Genomic DNA, 16,607 nt, shown 5'->3' on the forward strand with positions numbered 1-16,607 from the left:
GAAGCAGAGAAGGGGTGATCAAGAAGGGTACAGAAAAGGGGATCCCTGAGGTAAATGAAAGTCTTTGTATATCACAATTTTGGCCCAGAAGCAGAGCTATCAGAAGATGGAAATGAGAAGAGTTCCTGTGTTATGTGCTTTTCAAAAGATGTGCCAGAAGGTCCAGAAAGTAGCCAAGCATGTGACACGATGGGTAAGGCCACCGAAGGGTTGTGGGATGGGGAGTGGCTCTAGGGGCTGGGTAGTGGCAGGTGGTCCAGTCCATCCCAGTATCCTGTTCCCTGTTTTGTTTGACCTGACCGTTTGGGGAATAGTAGAGAGGCAAGAGATCATAATAAAGTCGTGTTTAACAGGATGGGCCCTGCTGATTACACATGAGTGTTGTAGTAGAAATACACACTTAAAGATGGCAGTATCATGTTTACTACATTAGTCTACTAATAATGAACACTTGCATTTTATAAAGTGATTTCCATTCCTGTCACACCCAATCTTCTGTGGAGCGCAAGAAAGCCAAGCATACTTCTGCTAGTAGATAGCAGTGTCTTTTTGTCACAACCTTAGAAAAGTCTCAAAAGATAACTAGTGATGCCACTTACTTGTCAAGATGAAAGACTATCCTTAACTCAGCACATATTTTTGATGGATGCCCTCTAGCATGTTGCTGGTTTATCTAGTGATTTCCTGTAAATATTTTCACATAAGATTTTGTTTAATCCTCACAATAATCTTAATACCTGGACAAATGTCCCTGAGTAAACTGAAGTACAAAGGTATTTCAAAGTGTTTTTCCAAGGACTGTTGAGAAACAAAGGAAGACCCAGGGCCCATCTGGGACTCCTACTTCTGAATTCAGTAGGTTTTTAGTCCCTTCAGAAGGGAGAGAGAAATGATAATCCAAACATCCTTATAAATTCAAGTCTTCTGCAGTATGAGTAATCCTAAAATGTGTAACTTTTGTTTTTAAGTTCTGTTTCCTCACCCTCACCTGTCAATTCTCTAGATGCCGTGGATCTTGAAAACACCTCTTCGGGAAGACTCAAGAGGAAGAGAAGTAAGAGTACATAAGATTTTACTTGCTTTTGATGTTAAAAATGAGGTTTCTAATGCTAGAATTGCATTATTACTATTTACAATATTAAGTGATGATAATATGCTGTCCGCCCAAAGATGTCCATATCTTAATCTCTGGAATTTTTATTCTCTATTATCTTATGTGGCAAAAGAGATTTTACAGATATAATCAAATTAGGGACCTTGGAAGAGGAGATTGTTAGGGATTATCTGAGTAGACCCAATATAATGGAATAGCTCTTCCTAGCTGTGGAGAGAGAGGAGTGGCCATGGAAGATAGTCACACAGAGATACCATATTGTTGGCTGGAGGAGGAGGAAGATGGAAGGAAAGAACCAGGAATATGGATGACTTCTGGAAGCTGGGAAAGTCAAAGATATGTATTCTACTGCACAACCTCCAGAAAGGAATGAAGGCCTACTGGAATCTTGATTTTAGCTCAGAGACCCTTGTCAGACTTCTAATCAACATAACTGTGAGATAATAGATTTATGTTGTAAGTCAGTAAATTTGTAGTCATGTTATGACAGCAGTAGAAGAGTAATACAGACTTTGGTTATTGGAGGTGGAGTGCAATTGTGCATTCCTAAAAATGTAGAAATAACTTTTGGAATTGGACAGTGGGCAAAGGGAAGAATTTTAAGTGGAATGATAGAAAATGTCTAGATTACCTTAAGCAGTTTGTTAGAAATATGGGGCTGCAGACTCTGCTAGAGAAAGCTTGGAAGTGCAGAACATGGTAGAGAAAACCTATTTTTTCTTAGAGGATATCCAAATCATCATGAGGACTTGGTAGAAATATGGAAGTTCAAAGTGTCACTGGTGACACTTTGAAGGAAATAAGGAACATGTTTTTGGAAACTAGAGAAAGGGGAAGCCTTAGTGTGCAGTGGCCAAAAGCTTAGCAAAATTCTGTCCTGCTGATAGTGTGGAAGGCCAAACTTTATGGATATATAGCTAAGGGGGTTTCTAAGCAAAGTGATAAAGGTGCAACTGGTTTCCATTTTGCTGCTTATAGTAAAATGCAAGGGGAAAGAGGTAAATTGAAGGAAGAACTGCTTAGCAAAAGGAATCAGGATTTGATGATTTGAAAAGGTCTCAGCCTTTCCAAGCTGCAAAAGGTGATAAAATTTGGAGCTTCACTATCAGGAAAAGTGTGGTCTGTAGTGATAACCAAGAGTATGTCCTTACAACTTTCTGCTAATGCGCCAGAAGTAATGAACAGTCAGCGTATTCAGTCAACGAGGAAGAGGTTCTTTGAAGGGATCAAGTATGCGACTCACAGATCCCCTCAGCTATGTCCACAGAAGTAAAAAATAGATACATGATTGGATAGGAAAGATCTGTGGAAGGGTCTAACGGAGGAGATCCCCGTGACATACATGGGTGTGCTATGATCCCTAAGAATCTTCTATCAACAGAAGCAGGGACGTCCAAGTCCTAATCTCTGGAACCTGTGACTGATGACTTCACATGGTAAGAGACTTTGAGAGTATGATTAAGCTAAGGATCTTGAGATGGGGAGACTGTCCTGGATTGTGTAGGTGGCCCCAATCAAGTCACCTGGGTCCTTCAAATCCTGTAGCCTCCAGTGAGGAACAAAGCCCTGTAGACACCTTGGTTTTAGCCCTATGAGACTTATGTCAGATTTCTGACGTTCAGAACTGTAAGATAATAAGTTTGTATTCTTTTAAGCCATGAAGCTTATGGCAATTTATTACAGAAGCAATAGAGAACTAACACTTTTCATAAGACCAAAAAATGAAAAAAGGAATGTGGTTAGATCACATCTTTTAAAATAGTAATTTACATTTTTTTTCCCAGAATGCTCACATCTTTATTTATTTATTTATTTATTTTTTAATATATGATCTTTGTTGGGTTTCTGGATGGTGCAGTCGGTTGAGCATCAGGCTCTTGGTTTTGGCTTGGGTGGTGATCTCAGGGTCGTAGGATCGAGCCTGGGGTCAGGCTCCACACTTAACTCTGGGTCTGTTTGGGTTTCTTTCTCCCTCTCCCTTTGCCCCTCCCTACCATGTGCATGTAATAAATAAATTAATCTTTAAATATTAAAAAATAAAATATATGATCTTTGTAAACTTTAACATATATCTTTCCAGATTTTTTTCTAGGCATATATTAACACATTTAGAATTTTATCATAAATCTGGATAAATCTATTCATACAGTTAGATTTTCTTTACTTTAGAGCAGTATTTCTTGCACAAGACTTTACAAACATTTAACATTTTACCTGTAAACATTTTTATTTCATTCCTGTTTTAATTTGCATTACTTTCATTTTTGTTGTGGTTGAGCATTTTCCAGTTATTATTGGTCATTTGATTTCCTACTAAAAATGCTTGGTGCATGTGTCTTGCTGGTGATACAATCCTGCTGGCCTTTTTTTTTTTTAACCATGCTGAACAAGCATAGAACTAATAATATATATATTACATTTTGCTGATATATGTTGTTATTTTGTGTTGTTTGATGTTATTCTTTTTGGTTGGTATTATCTTTTGTCTTGAGGAAGCTGGAAAATTTTATGTAGTAAAATCTGTCAGGCTTTTCTTTTATAGTTTCTAGCTTATACTTAAAATTTACAAAGATATTTCCCACCTCAAAATTTTAAAAATATTTATATTTGCTTTCAGAATATCTGAAGTACTTATTACTTTTTAATGTTTATATCTATATTTCACATTTTTTGTGTATGATGCAAGACACTAATTTCAAGAAATAACCCCAGTGTTTTTTCTTATGACTTGAAATGTCCTTTTTATGTGACTTTCCTTGTATTCATGAATCTGTGCCTGCACTCTACTCTGAAACACTGGTTTGTTTATTTCTAATACATAGCAATTGGTTTAATTACAAAACTCTCAAGTATATTTTGCTATTCCTACTCTTTATATTTTCTTTTGCAAGGAAAAAAGTAAACAATGCAGGGAGGAACATCAGAAAAGAAATTTCAAAATTTCTCACCACTGTTGTTCAACATAGTACTAGAAACGCTAGCAACAGCAATCAGGAAACAAAAAGAAATAAAAGGTATTCAAATTGGCAAAGAAGAAGTCAAACTCTCTCTCTTCGCAAATAACATGATACTTTATATGGAAAACCCAAAAGACTCCACCCCAAACTACTAGAACTCATCAATTCAGTAATGTGGCAGGATACAAAATCTATGTACAGAAGTCAGCTGCTTTCTTATACACTAACAATGAAAATATAAAAAGGGAAATTAGAGAATCAATTCCATTTACTACAGCACCAAGGACCATAAGATACCTGGGAATAAACATAACCAAAAGGTAAAAGATCTGTACTTGAGGAACTATAGAACCCTTATGAAAGAAATTGGAGAGGACACAAAAAGATGGAAGAGCATTCTATGCTCATGGATAGGAAGAATAAACATTGTTAAAATGTCTATACTGCCTATAGCAATCTATACTTTCAGTGCCTTCCCGATCAAAATTCCATCAGTGTTTTTCAAAGAGCTGGAACAAACAATCCTAAAATTTGTATGGAACCAGAAGAGACCCCAAATTGCTAAGGAAAAGTTGAAAAAGAAAAACAAAACTGGGGACATTATGTTGCCTGATTTCAAGTTTTACTACAAAGCTGTGATCCAAGATAGCATGGTATTGGCACAAAAACAGACACATAGACCAGTGGAACAGAGTAGAGAGCCCAGATATAGACCTGCAATTCTATGGCCAAATAATCTTTGACAAAGCAGGAAAAAATATACAGTGGAAAGAAGACAGTCTCTTCAATAAATGGTGCTGGGAAAATTGGACAGCTATGTGTAGAAGAATGAAACTTGACCATTCTCTTACACCATACACAAGGATAAACTTGAAATGGATAAAAGAACTCAGTATGAGGCAGGAATCTATCAAAATCCTAGAGGAGAACTTAGACAATAACCTCTTTGACATCAGCCACAATAACTTCTTTCAAGATATGTCTCCAAAGGCAAAGGAAACAAGAATTCAGTAGTAATCCTGGCTTGCTTATTGTGCATGAGTTTTAGAATCAGTCAAGATTTTCCCCCAATACCTCCCCAATTCTGTGAAAATACATTGAAATTGCAGATTAATTTGGGTAGAATTGAAGGAGAATGAACCACACATTTTTTTCAGATCACCTTTTATGTTCTTCGAAGTTTTAGTTTTCTTTCTATAGATCTTGCACATTTTTACTTTCCTTATAGGCTTTATTGAGATATAATTTCATACACTAGCAGTCATCACTGTTAAGGGATGACTAGATGAGTTTTAACAAATGTGTTGTCATGTAATGCTGCAATCATCACATGTAACATCTCCATCATCCAGTGAACCTGTGTCCCTTTTCCTACCCTCTGGCTCTTGACAACAGCTGATCTGTTTTTATCACTATAGTTTTATCTTTTCTGGAATGTCATATAAATGATTTCATACAGTACACAGTTTTTCAATACGTGGCCCACCCCTTTTTTAAAAAAAGATTTTTTTTACTTATTTGACACACACAGAGAGAGAGCACAAGCAGGGGGAGTGGCAGGCAGAGGGAGAGGGAGAAGCAGGCCCCCCACAGAGCAGGGGAAGCCTGATGTGAGACTCCATCCCAAGACTCCAGGACCATGACCTGAGTGAGCTGAAGGCAGTGGCTCAACTAACTGAACCACCCAGGTGCCCCTCGTGGCCCTTTCATTTAGCATAAAGCTTTTGAGACACACCCATGCTGGTATATGCATCATTAGTCACTCCATTTTTACTGCTGAGAAGTATTTCATTATATGGATATTCCACAGATCTACTCACCTGTTGATAGACATTGAGCTGTTTCTAGTTTTTGGCTATTGCAAATAACACTTCTAGGAATGTGTACATACAAATCTTTGGGTGGACATATGATCTAATTTTTCTTAGGTAAATATGTAGGAGTGATACTACTGGATCATATGAACATAAGTACATATTCAACATTTTGAGGATCTGCCAAAGTATTTTTTATGTTGTTGTATCTTTTTATACTCCCACCAGCAATGTAGAAAGTTCCCATTACTCCATATGTTTACTAACACTCTGTATTGTTAATCTTAATTTTAGCCATCCTCATAGGTGTGTAATGGTAATTCATAGTTTTAATTTGCATTTTCTTAATGAGTAATGGTGCTGAACCATCTTTTTATGTATTTAGTTGTCACCCATAGATCTCATTTAGTGAATTGTCTATTCAAATTTTTTATCCATATTTATTTGGGTTGTCTATTTTCTAGTTATAAAGTTATTAATATATTCTGGATACAAGTTCTTTGTTGGTTATATACTGTATAATCTGTAGCTTCTCTGTTCATTTTCTTAGCAGTGTCAAAGAGCAAAATTTATTTTGAATTGTAACAGTATTTTTTATAATTTGCAACTTTTCAGTTCTATTTAAGAAATCTTTGCTCAAGATACTGTATTTTCTTCAAGAACTTTGATGGTTTTTAGTTCTTACTTTCAGATCTGTGATCCAATTTGAGTTAATTTTGCTTATGGTGTGAGGTAAGAACCCACTCTTCCTTCCTTCCTTCCTCCCTCCCTCCCTTCCTCCCTCCCTTCCTTCCTTTCTTCCTTCCTTCTGACATTCAGATACCCAGTTGTTCCAGATCATTTGTGCATTGAATTAATAAGTTAATTACCTTGACATCCTTGTTGTAAGTCAGTTGTCCATATGTGTTTGGGTGTAACTTTGGACATTCTTTTCTATTTATCTGTATGTCTATCTTTATGCCAATACTACACCATCTTAATTACTATAGCTTTATAGTAAGTGCTGCAATCTATTAGTGTAAGACCTCCCATTTTGTTTTTCTTTTTCTAATTTGTTTTGGCTACTTTAGGTCCTTCACTTTGGAACTTCTTCTGATTTTCAGTTCAGTCACTGTTAAGATCATGTCATTGTCCTAGGGTGCCTGGGTGGCTCAGTCAGTTAAGCATCTGCCTGCAGCCTGGGTCATGATCCCAGAATCTCGGGATTGAACCCCAACCCCACACTGGGCTTCCTGCTCAGTGGGGAATCTGCTTGTCTCTCTCCCTCTGCCCCTCCCCCAGCTCATAAACTCTCTCTCAATTAAATAAATAAATAAATCTTTTTAAAAAAATCATGTCATTGTCCAAAGTGCCTCCTGAGCTCCAGCCGTGTGTCTATGTATTAGGCCAACAGAGAGAGAAAGGGTGAAGAGCAAAAAACACCTTCCCCCAGAGGTCTATCTCTTCTCTGAGAAGCTTTCCTAGAGTTCTCTTCTTCCCACAACAATATCCTGCTTTTACCTTACTGTTCAGATCTTAAGCTGGTGGCCATGGGAGCTTGAAAGGGACATTATAAACTAGGGTATTGTACAGACACATTGGCATCTCCAATAATGCAGGTATTCTGTTAAATAGGAATGGAAGATGCCCATCTGGAACACAGTCTGAACAACTGACCTCATCAGTTCTTTAAAATTTGTTGAAAGTTCCTTTGCACACTAATGTATGGTCAATATTTGTAAATGGCCTATGCCACTTTAAAATACTGTATATTGGGCTCTAGCTTCTCCCCATACACATCTTCTTTGTCAAGAACAACTTTGCTCTAAATCTTCTAAATTAGGCTGTATTGGGTTTGCACAGAGATGTGTTCAGTTCTCCCACATGATTGTGTATTTGCCAATTCCTCCTTATTCTGTTGTTTTACTTTAAGTACTTTGAGGCAATTCATGACTGTTACGGCTTCGTGGATTTTTTTAATCACACACTCTTATTCCTTTCCTTCTAATATATATTCTTTTACCTTAAATTCTCTTTCTTGGGAAGCTAAAATTGTTATTTTAACTTTTAATGTTTTATCTTTGGATTTTTAAAATTCCCTTTTCATTAAGGCCTCTTGTACAGCTGTGTTTTATGTTTCCTATTGCAACACTTAGTTTTTTTAATAATCTTCTCTGATAATCCTAATCTTTTAATAGTTCAGTTCACTTTGCATTTTTCATGGATTCCTGATATATGTGGATTTATATCTTCTATATTACTGTTGACCATTCTTTTCCTGTGTTTTTATGTTCATTCCCTGCTTTCTGATGGATTGAGATTGAATTCTATATTCCCTCCTTTTCCTCTGCTACTTTGGAAATTAGAGATGAGATTTATGGCATCTCTTTAGCGTGTCTCAATCCCAGATAATGTCGAAGGTCTGAACATGGGGATTCACTACATATTCGGCATTTGATCACCAGGTAGCTATTGTTGTGTAATATTGTATCATTTTACTTTTAATTTTCTTTCATCACAAATGTTGAAACTATTACCATTTTTTGCAGTTGATATTTCCTTAATTTAAATTTTTTTAAAATTTTATATGCTCACTCTTGTTTCTTTTACTTTTTAAATGATCAGTTACTTAATTAGGTTCTTTGTAAGAAATTTAATACCACCAATTTGTGAGGATAAACTCCATTTGTGAGAGAAAACACTGAGTGGGGGTAGTCTAAAGCTGCGGAACAATTTTGGTTTTTTGCAGAATTTGTGAGTCCGTAGTTTCTGATCAACCTTGTGCTGCTCTGTAATCTCATATTTCTTCTACTCTTTGTCAAAGAGTTCACCTTCCTGGTGTCTGGGTTTATACAGCTTCTTCTTGAAGTAAGCTTCAGCGACGTGTTTTGGGATTATCACAATGCTGATATCAATTTTGGTGGAGGCAGCAATGACAGATTTCTGATGTGTTCTCCAGAGGAACTCGACTGAAGGCGAGAGGTCTGGTCACAAGCAGCAAGCCACTGCTCAGTGGTTTCAGGAAAACTACCCTCTTGCCTCAGTGAGGATGACAATGGTCCCAGGAGTGATGCTAGCTTGCAGTTTTCTCATGCTGTCTGAAAGGTTTTCTGTCGTGGCTCAACAGCTTTCGAGGCACATCATCAGTAGGATAATACCTACATATTTTGTAGGTATTTTTTACCGCCATTCTGGTTTTGTGACAGTAGCAAGAAACTTTTCCTTTTCAACCCTGGATTTAGCTGTTGATTACTTTTTCTTGTATGTGGCCTTTCTGGAATGCATAGCCAATCAGGAATACCTGCCTTTTCCTCTGACAAGGATGGGGTTTCTGCGACAGTCGGACTTCCCCTTCTTTGGCGCTTTAGCCTTGAGGTTCCCCTTCTTAACCTTGCTACTAGCATCAGCCTTCTTGGCTTCCAGTTCCTTCTTCCTTTTTTCTGGCATCTCAGCTTTGTCACCCGCCATCTTTCAAGATGGGAAAGAGCTCTTTTCTTTTCTTTCTTTCTTCTTCTTCTTCTTCTTCTTCTTTTTTTTTTTTTTTTTTTGGTTTGACTTTTGTTCAGCTGACTTAATTCTTTTGGTTCTTTTAGTGAGTGATCTCTAAGTGGCAGACTCTCCAAGTGTTATATTTGCAAATTTGCCTTGATCGAACTTTTTTAGCAAGATTAAAAATTTTAAGTTGACATTTATTTCTCCTCAATACAGTAAGGTAATTAATGTGCCATCATATCAAATTATTGTGTGGTGGGTGAAAATTCTTCTTTTATTCTAAGTGTCATTGCTTGGTAAATAATCTTTCTTTTCTTTCCAAAGCTCTTTTTGCCATGATTGAATCATGGAACGTTTAGGGACAGAAAACTTGGGAGAATTTTGTGTAAACACCAAGATACTTTATGTAGATTCATAATTAGCATTATACTATTCTTATTTTGTCATGTTTCCATCTATCTATCCATTTGTTCCTTCTCTTCACTAACCCATCTTCAAGTCTGAAACATCTCAAAATTGCAGATATCAGTACACTTCCCCCCAAATACTTCAACCTGCATATCATTAACTAGAATTCATTATTTGTTTTCAGTTCTTCTCTTTTTCTTTTAAGATAACCATTATAATGAAATGCACAAATATGAAGTGTATCATCTGATGAATTCTGATAAATGCATTCCCCCTGTATAATCCAAATCCTTATCTAGATACAGAACATGACCATCCCCCTGCAAAGAACCTTTATGTCCTTTACTATAGCCTTATCCATCACTCATAAGAGAGAACCACTTTTCTAAGTTTTCTTGGCAGGTTGGTTTGGCTTGTATTAAAACCTTAAATAAGTGAGGTTTTGGAGCATGTTCTCTTTAACTCAGCATATTTTTCAGATTTATTCACATTGTTGGATATATCAACATTTTGTTCATTTTCTTTGCAAAGTATCACCCAGTATATAAGTATACCAAATTTTGTATATATATTCTCCTATTGACACATACTGCAAGTGTTTCCTGTTTTTTGTTAATATGAAAAAGCTGCAGTGAACTTTAACAATCTTGTAGAAGACTTTCTGTGGCTCCATGCCTTCAGATCCCTTGTATAAATACCTAGGAATGAAATGTCTGGGATATAGGATAGGTACCTTAGTTCTTCTCCCTGAAAACCCATGTTGGGGGTAAGGCAGCACACACAGGCTGTGCTCAAGTTGAGGAATACCACACTTCAGAAACCTCAGTCTTAGGAGGAAGCTGCTGGCACACCTGCTCAAACCTTACCCTTGAAGGAAACATTATATTATTAGCTGGAGCTTGAACAAATCTCCTCTGGGGAGAGGAGGAAGTTTTCTATTTTATACAGGTCAGTAAACAAATCTGCTCTCTGACCTAGAAGGTTACATTATCTCTGGCTTCCAAGGTTGTTTGTTACTCAAACACCCTTGCAAAGATATTTTGAGGCATGTGGAAATGCCATGGAAAATTGCCTTCCCACAAATTTACCAAACACAGCAGATCCTGGTAAATTTACCTATGAAGACACCACCACTCCATCAGCCATTTTGATTAATTTGGCCAGTGTAGGCTAAGACCAAATCCACTCAATTTGTTTCCTGCAGTATTTAACAAATTTCATAAAGTATAAATGATTTAGGTCTCCAATGACAACCCTAAAGTATAATTTACCATGTTTGCATAAGGGGGCAAGTGAAGTGCATTTCCACACAAGAAGTGCAATTCCAGGGACACACATGGTGGTTCTGAAAGGGAAGCATTTATAGTTGCTGAGGTTCCCTAATGGAACATACATCAACCAGGGGAAGAAGGATGGTGCCTCCGACGTGGGCCTCTGGCGGGCTATGAACCTTGGAGCTCCCAGTTTCATTCATTGCATCTAGTCCTTGATTTGGGGGTGGGTTTCAGTTGGGGGGGCACTTCCTGAGGATAGTGCATCCCAATCTGTCCTTTCTGTCCATGACACAAACCAAGTGGCATCAGCCTTCCCTAACTGCCCACCCTCCCAAGTGACTGAGAGTAGGGGTAGGGATGATGTCTAGAGGAATCTTGCATGGGATGTGTAGATGCTGGGGCCAATCTCTGTTTTCTTGTCTGATGCAGAAAGGTAGACTCATCATGTCTGTGGTAAGAGATATGTACTGGGGTAGTTTCTTTCTGGAGGTAGGATTCAGGGCAGTTCTGCAAGACAGATATCATTAATGCTTTCCCTTCCACCATACCTGTTAGGCTGTACAGGTGTCTGGATTTTTGCTCTTCCTTTTCTGCCACAAAATCTGTGTGTACACTATCATATGATCTCCCTGATATGAGGGAGAGGAGATGCAACATGGGGGGTTAAGGGGGTAGGAGAAGAGTAAATGAAACAAGATGGGATTGGGAGGGAGACAAACCATAAGTGACTCTTAATCTCACAAAACAAACTGAGGGTTAATGGGGGGGGGTGAGGGGGGTGGGATTATGGACATTGGGGAGGGTATGTGCTATGGTGAGTGCTGTGAAGTGTGTAAACCTGGAGATTCACAGACCTGTACCCCTGGGGATAAAAATATATTATATGTTTATAAAAATAAAATTAATTAAAAAAAATCTGTGTGTACTGTTTTGGTGGCTGTAACTTCATCTCCTTTTCTTACAATCTCCTATTCCCACTCTGACTTTTATCCTGAGGGTCAGATACAAGTGGGACAAGGGCATTTTCATAAAATGTAATCAGATCAGAATTAAATCTGAATCCCCTAGGCTCTCTGAAGGCTCTGCCCTCCAGACTGATAGGAGAAAGAATGAGGCATCATCTCCAAGAGCAGGCAGAACAGAATCCTAAATTTTCAGAATTGTTCTAACACCATTAATCCCTGACCACTTTTATCCTGATCATGATGCAGGAAGGAACTAATCCCTTTCTGGGACAGCTGCCTTCACTGACCAAGGAGCCTTCCAGAGTTGGGTGTCCAGGAAGAGATGAGGGACATAGAGTCAGAAAATCAGTGCATTGGAAGGAGCTTTTTGATAAAGGGCACCATTGTCAGACTACTAATGGTGTAGGCCATGCTTCCGACACCTATGAGTTTCTAGGGCCACAGTGGTGTGGCCAGAGTCAGCTGGTCTGTGAGCTGAAGTGTGGATAGTGTTGAGGCACCACCCATAGCTCCCAGAGGAGGTCAAGGCCTGATCAATGTCCTGGAGCAGTCAGGAACAAAGTCCCTTGTGATGTGGCTCTCCCCACTGAGAGACAGACAGGTCTATCACGACCTTGGCACATAGTCATAACCCCTACACAGGCCTGGGCAGGGTCTTGGAAAGCCATGGTACCAAGGGGGCAAAATCCCAGAATTCTTGCACATATCATTTTCATTTGATGAGCAAGGCTTTTTATTTATAGGCCCTTCCTGCCTTGTAAGTCTTAGAGCCTGAGTAGATCCACCTCCGAATAGAATGGGAATCTCAAGGGGGAGTCATAAGGCCTCCCTCCATGGATTGGGTCTTCACTCTTGGCAGTAAAAATCTAGTAGCTGGCTATTTTTATTTCACAATGGTGACAAGATAAGATCTCTATTTACCCAGTGCCAGTGGTCTTCTCACATTCCTATGTGTTCATATGCTGCACAACACATAACCTGCTACGGTTTCTTTAAATCTTCCAGGACTAGATGGCACAGAAGTGGGAGGACTTGTCTCACAACTACAAGTACAGAGATTGTTTAAGTCTCCACCTCAAAGCTGAGAACATCTCCCAACTTCCAACATGGCATATTATCCATGACGCTATCCAGCTATGAGGAATGTGCCTCCTCATGGCACATTTGACACTTGAAGAGGAAACACTGACATACGTCCCCAAAGGTGGTCATTCAGGCTAAGACACCAAAATAAACTCCTGTTTATTTTCCAATTTTAGCGTTTTTTGGTTTTGGTTTTTAATTTTCAAAGTAAGGTCGTCTCCTGTAGTCTCCCAACTCTGTGTGGAGTAAAGCATAACTCCGTAGTCAGCCTCACACAGCTGCGCTGGTATTTAAGAATTTCATCCTGTTCTTGTGGCCTGAAAAAGTACTTGAAACTACTAACATCTATGGCTTTGAGAATTATATTTACAGCTCTGAATGATTAACTTTATTCTCTTTTGTTTGAAGGAAAAAAGAAAGGCCATGCCTGGACAAGGATTAAAAGGAGAGATCAGGGAAGAGTACATCAAAAAGGTAAGCACTTCAGTGTAAGGCCCTGCTTCTTATCTCCCTGCTTGGGCCCTGACCCTTTCCTAGCGGCTACACCACGAGGACATAAGCTAAGACGCTGTAACAAGGAGGCCTGAAAACATGGAGGCTTGCACAAAATGGCTTAGTTCTCAACACGGAATCACCCAGAGCTAAATGATCCCAGGAGACAGTGCCATCCTCCATATGTGGCTTCTCTGCTGGGTCAAGAAATTTGTATTAATTTGGTAAGATGTTCCAGAGAAAACCAAATGCAAAAAACAGCCTGTATGTGTAGGTGGGCATGCACCTGTGCACATGGTAAAAACCAAAAACATATATATTTGTACAAATGTATTTTTAGATATTTGTAAATTCTTATTTATATGTATTTGTCTATATAGAGAGAGACACAGATATGGATATATGGAAAAATCAATAGATGGTCATCAATAAAAATATATGCAATGGTTTATATATGGTCATTGGAATATAGGTGATATTTGTGTTATTATTTGTGTTTTTTAAGTGTATGTGTGTACATGGAAAGTATTAAACATGTTCAAATTTTACAATGAAAAGATATTGTTTAAATAGTAAAATATACAGAGACAAAAGCCTAGGGGAATATTTTTGAACAAGTTAATTATGCCTCTCTCTAGAATAGTGATATCTCATATAATTTTTATGTTCTACATTTCCAGTAATAGATTATGTATTACTTCTAGTTGGACCTCTGAAATTTTTTTATTTCAGTCATGCTTTACTTCTTCTTCTTCTTCTTCTTTTTTTTTTTTAAAGTAGGCTCCAGGCCCAGCAAGGAGCCCAATGTGGGGCTTGAACTCATGACCCTGAGATTAAGACTTGAGATGAGATCAAGAGTGGGACGTTTAATGAGCTGAGCCACCCAGGCGTCCCTCAGTAGTGGTCTAAAGCACTCCTTCCTTCTAGAAAATGAGACCTAGACCTCATTTTCTGTGTGATCATCAATTTTAGAACAGAGCCATATAATAAGATTTTGAAGTCCAATTAAAATTATTAATTTTCACCAATCTATGTATTTTATGTTCTTGTCAATTTATATGACTACCCTGTTGGTGAATGTGTACAGTTTTGTTTGGGCAAAAAAAAATGTGGCAGCATCTTTTTTAAGCATCATATTTTAAGAATACTTATTTTCAAAATACCAAATATTTGGATTTAATTATTATATCATTCTCATTTAGGTGTACATAGATAAACACATAAATTCTAAACCACTTTGTACTTTCCAAAGTACAATAAAATCTTGTACATAATTAAAACTCTTCCCTCCTAAAAGTAGAGTATGCTCTAGACACCTGTTTGAGATCCCTTACCATAAACAGGTAAGTTTATTGGCTGAGTGAATAGGAAAAGGGGCTTCAGAATTGAATCTGGTGTTTACTCACTTGCTTTTGGTCTCTCATGTCAACTGCTGTTTTGTCCAACTCTGTATCTTCCCCTGCTTATCCCCAGAAAGAAGCGACACTGATGGCCAGTTGGTCTCCGGTGAGAGAAAAATGAAAATGCGTCTGCAAGGACGTGCCATGATGAGGGGTAAGATAAAGTTTATACCACTTCCACTTGGCCCCATGGGTCAATACAAATTTAGCAAACTTAAACTGACAGCTTAAGTTATCAGTCAGTTTGAGAGCAGCAAAATCTAGAAAGCAAACCCATTTGGAGCCAGGCTTATAAATTGTTTGCATTTATATAATAGTTTTTATCTGCCCAGGACCTAAAAATCTTTTCCCTGAGTTTTATCTGCTTTTTGTGGAAATTTCTTTACCTTGCATCAGTGGTTTATTAACATGGCCAGACTTGGTAAATTACAGGTAGAAAATAAGTTCTTTTTATCACTGCCCTTTCAAATCTACCTTCTGGATGAGTTTTTCCTGACTTGGGCATGCCTGATAGTTTTCCTGTTCCCTTGTCACAAGAGTTAAGTCCCTCTTCAGTAGTTGAGAGTCCTTTTGGGAGTAGTATTAAAATTTCAATATTTTCTCCATTTCAAAGCACCTCCCCTCCTTCAGCCTGAGCAAACCTCTGTCTGGGCCACCTGCAGTGGGGATGCGGCATGGTCACATTCTTCTCACATTCTCGCTTGGCTCCACCCACACTCAACAGCTACTGGTTTGGGCCACCCCAGGATTGAAGGGGGGATGGATGAAAGAGGAGAGATAAGAACATGGAAGTGTGTCACTGGAGAGATAACAGGGTACACAATTGCTAGCTCTTTCCTCTATGAAATTCTTTCATCAACTCCACAGTGTGGTCTGTCACCACTGCTTGACTTTTTTGCAGAGAAATGTAGCCATTCTTCTACTGCATGGATATGAGTAAAGAACTAGAGCTGGCATAACCTGTTCCACTGATACTTTGTATGGTCACATAGGTGACTTGGTCCCGTTGCCTTATGATGCGGATTGCTTGAAACTAGGGTGAACAACACACCCTGGTTTGCCCAAGACATTACCAGTTTTGCCACTGAAAACCCTGCATCCGGGATACCCCTTAATCCTGGGTGGACTGGGACAGTTGGTTACCCTCCTTGGCACTTAGTGAATTGTTCCCATCTATTGAGATTTTTACTAAAATTTTGGGAAAAAAGGAAATAATTTAAAATTCTGTCACAATTACTATTAGAGATTAATTAATACCAAGCCCAACAATTAAAAAAAAACCCTTAAATTATATATTAAATGCCATGATAGAATTCATGGTGGGGGATTCCGTATTATTAAATGGGTATTACAACCTGGGGACACAAAAATTATTTAGATCCTGTCTTGCTTAGTCACTCTGTTTTCAAAGGAAAACACAACGGTGCTGTATTATAAATTAGCTGGTTTTAAGCTCTAGGTTTCCTTCTATCAAAAGCTCCACAGGCTAGAATGGATTTCAGTGTGTTTCCTTTTTCTCCCTAAAAATATTAGGCCTAACGGGTTTGATGAAAGATAAGTTTAACATAGCTACCAGTCCCAGGAAAGATGTAACCAGGGAGAGGGACAGATGGAGACCAAAAAAGACTC

General features: G+C 38.3%; 1 protein-coding gene and 1 pseudogene across 5 annotated transcripts in view; one reads left to right on the forward strand and one right to left on the reverse strand.

Moving 5' to 3' along the window:
* LOC111146010 (SP140 nuclear body protein) overlaps positions 1–16,607 on the forward strand; it is a 72,649-nt gene that overhangs the window by 41,306 nt on the left and 14,736 nt on the right. For 3 of the 5 annotated variants that reach the window (XM_022501411.1, XM_022501712.1, XM_022501482.1), the window contains exons 15-18: positions 83–193; positions 1,004–1,054; positions 13,495–13,560; positions 15,052–15,132. In XM_022501411.1, coding sequence (XP_022357119.1) covers positions 83–193; positions 1,004–1,054; positions 13,495–13,560; positions 15,052–15,132 — 309 coding nt within the window. The remainder of the gene's footprint in view (positions 1–82; positions 194–1,003; positions 1,055–13,494; positions 13,561–15,051; positions 15,133–16,607) is intronic. The other 2 variants (XM_022501564.1, XM_022501636.1) reach the window with 2 other exon arrangements.
* Positions 7,950–9,383, reverse strand: LOC111146377 (annotated as a pseudogene).

This window comes from Enhydra lutris, unplaced genomic scaffold, assembly GCF_002288905.1.
Source record: "Enhydra lutris kenyoni isolate GAN:26980312 unplaced genomic scaffold, ASM228890v2 scaffoldscaffold1, whole genome shotgun sequence".
NCBI lineage: Eukaryota > Metazoa > Chordata > Mammalia > Carnivora > Mustelidae > Enhydra > Enhydra lutris.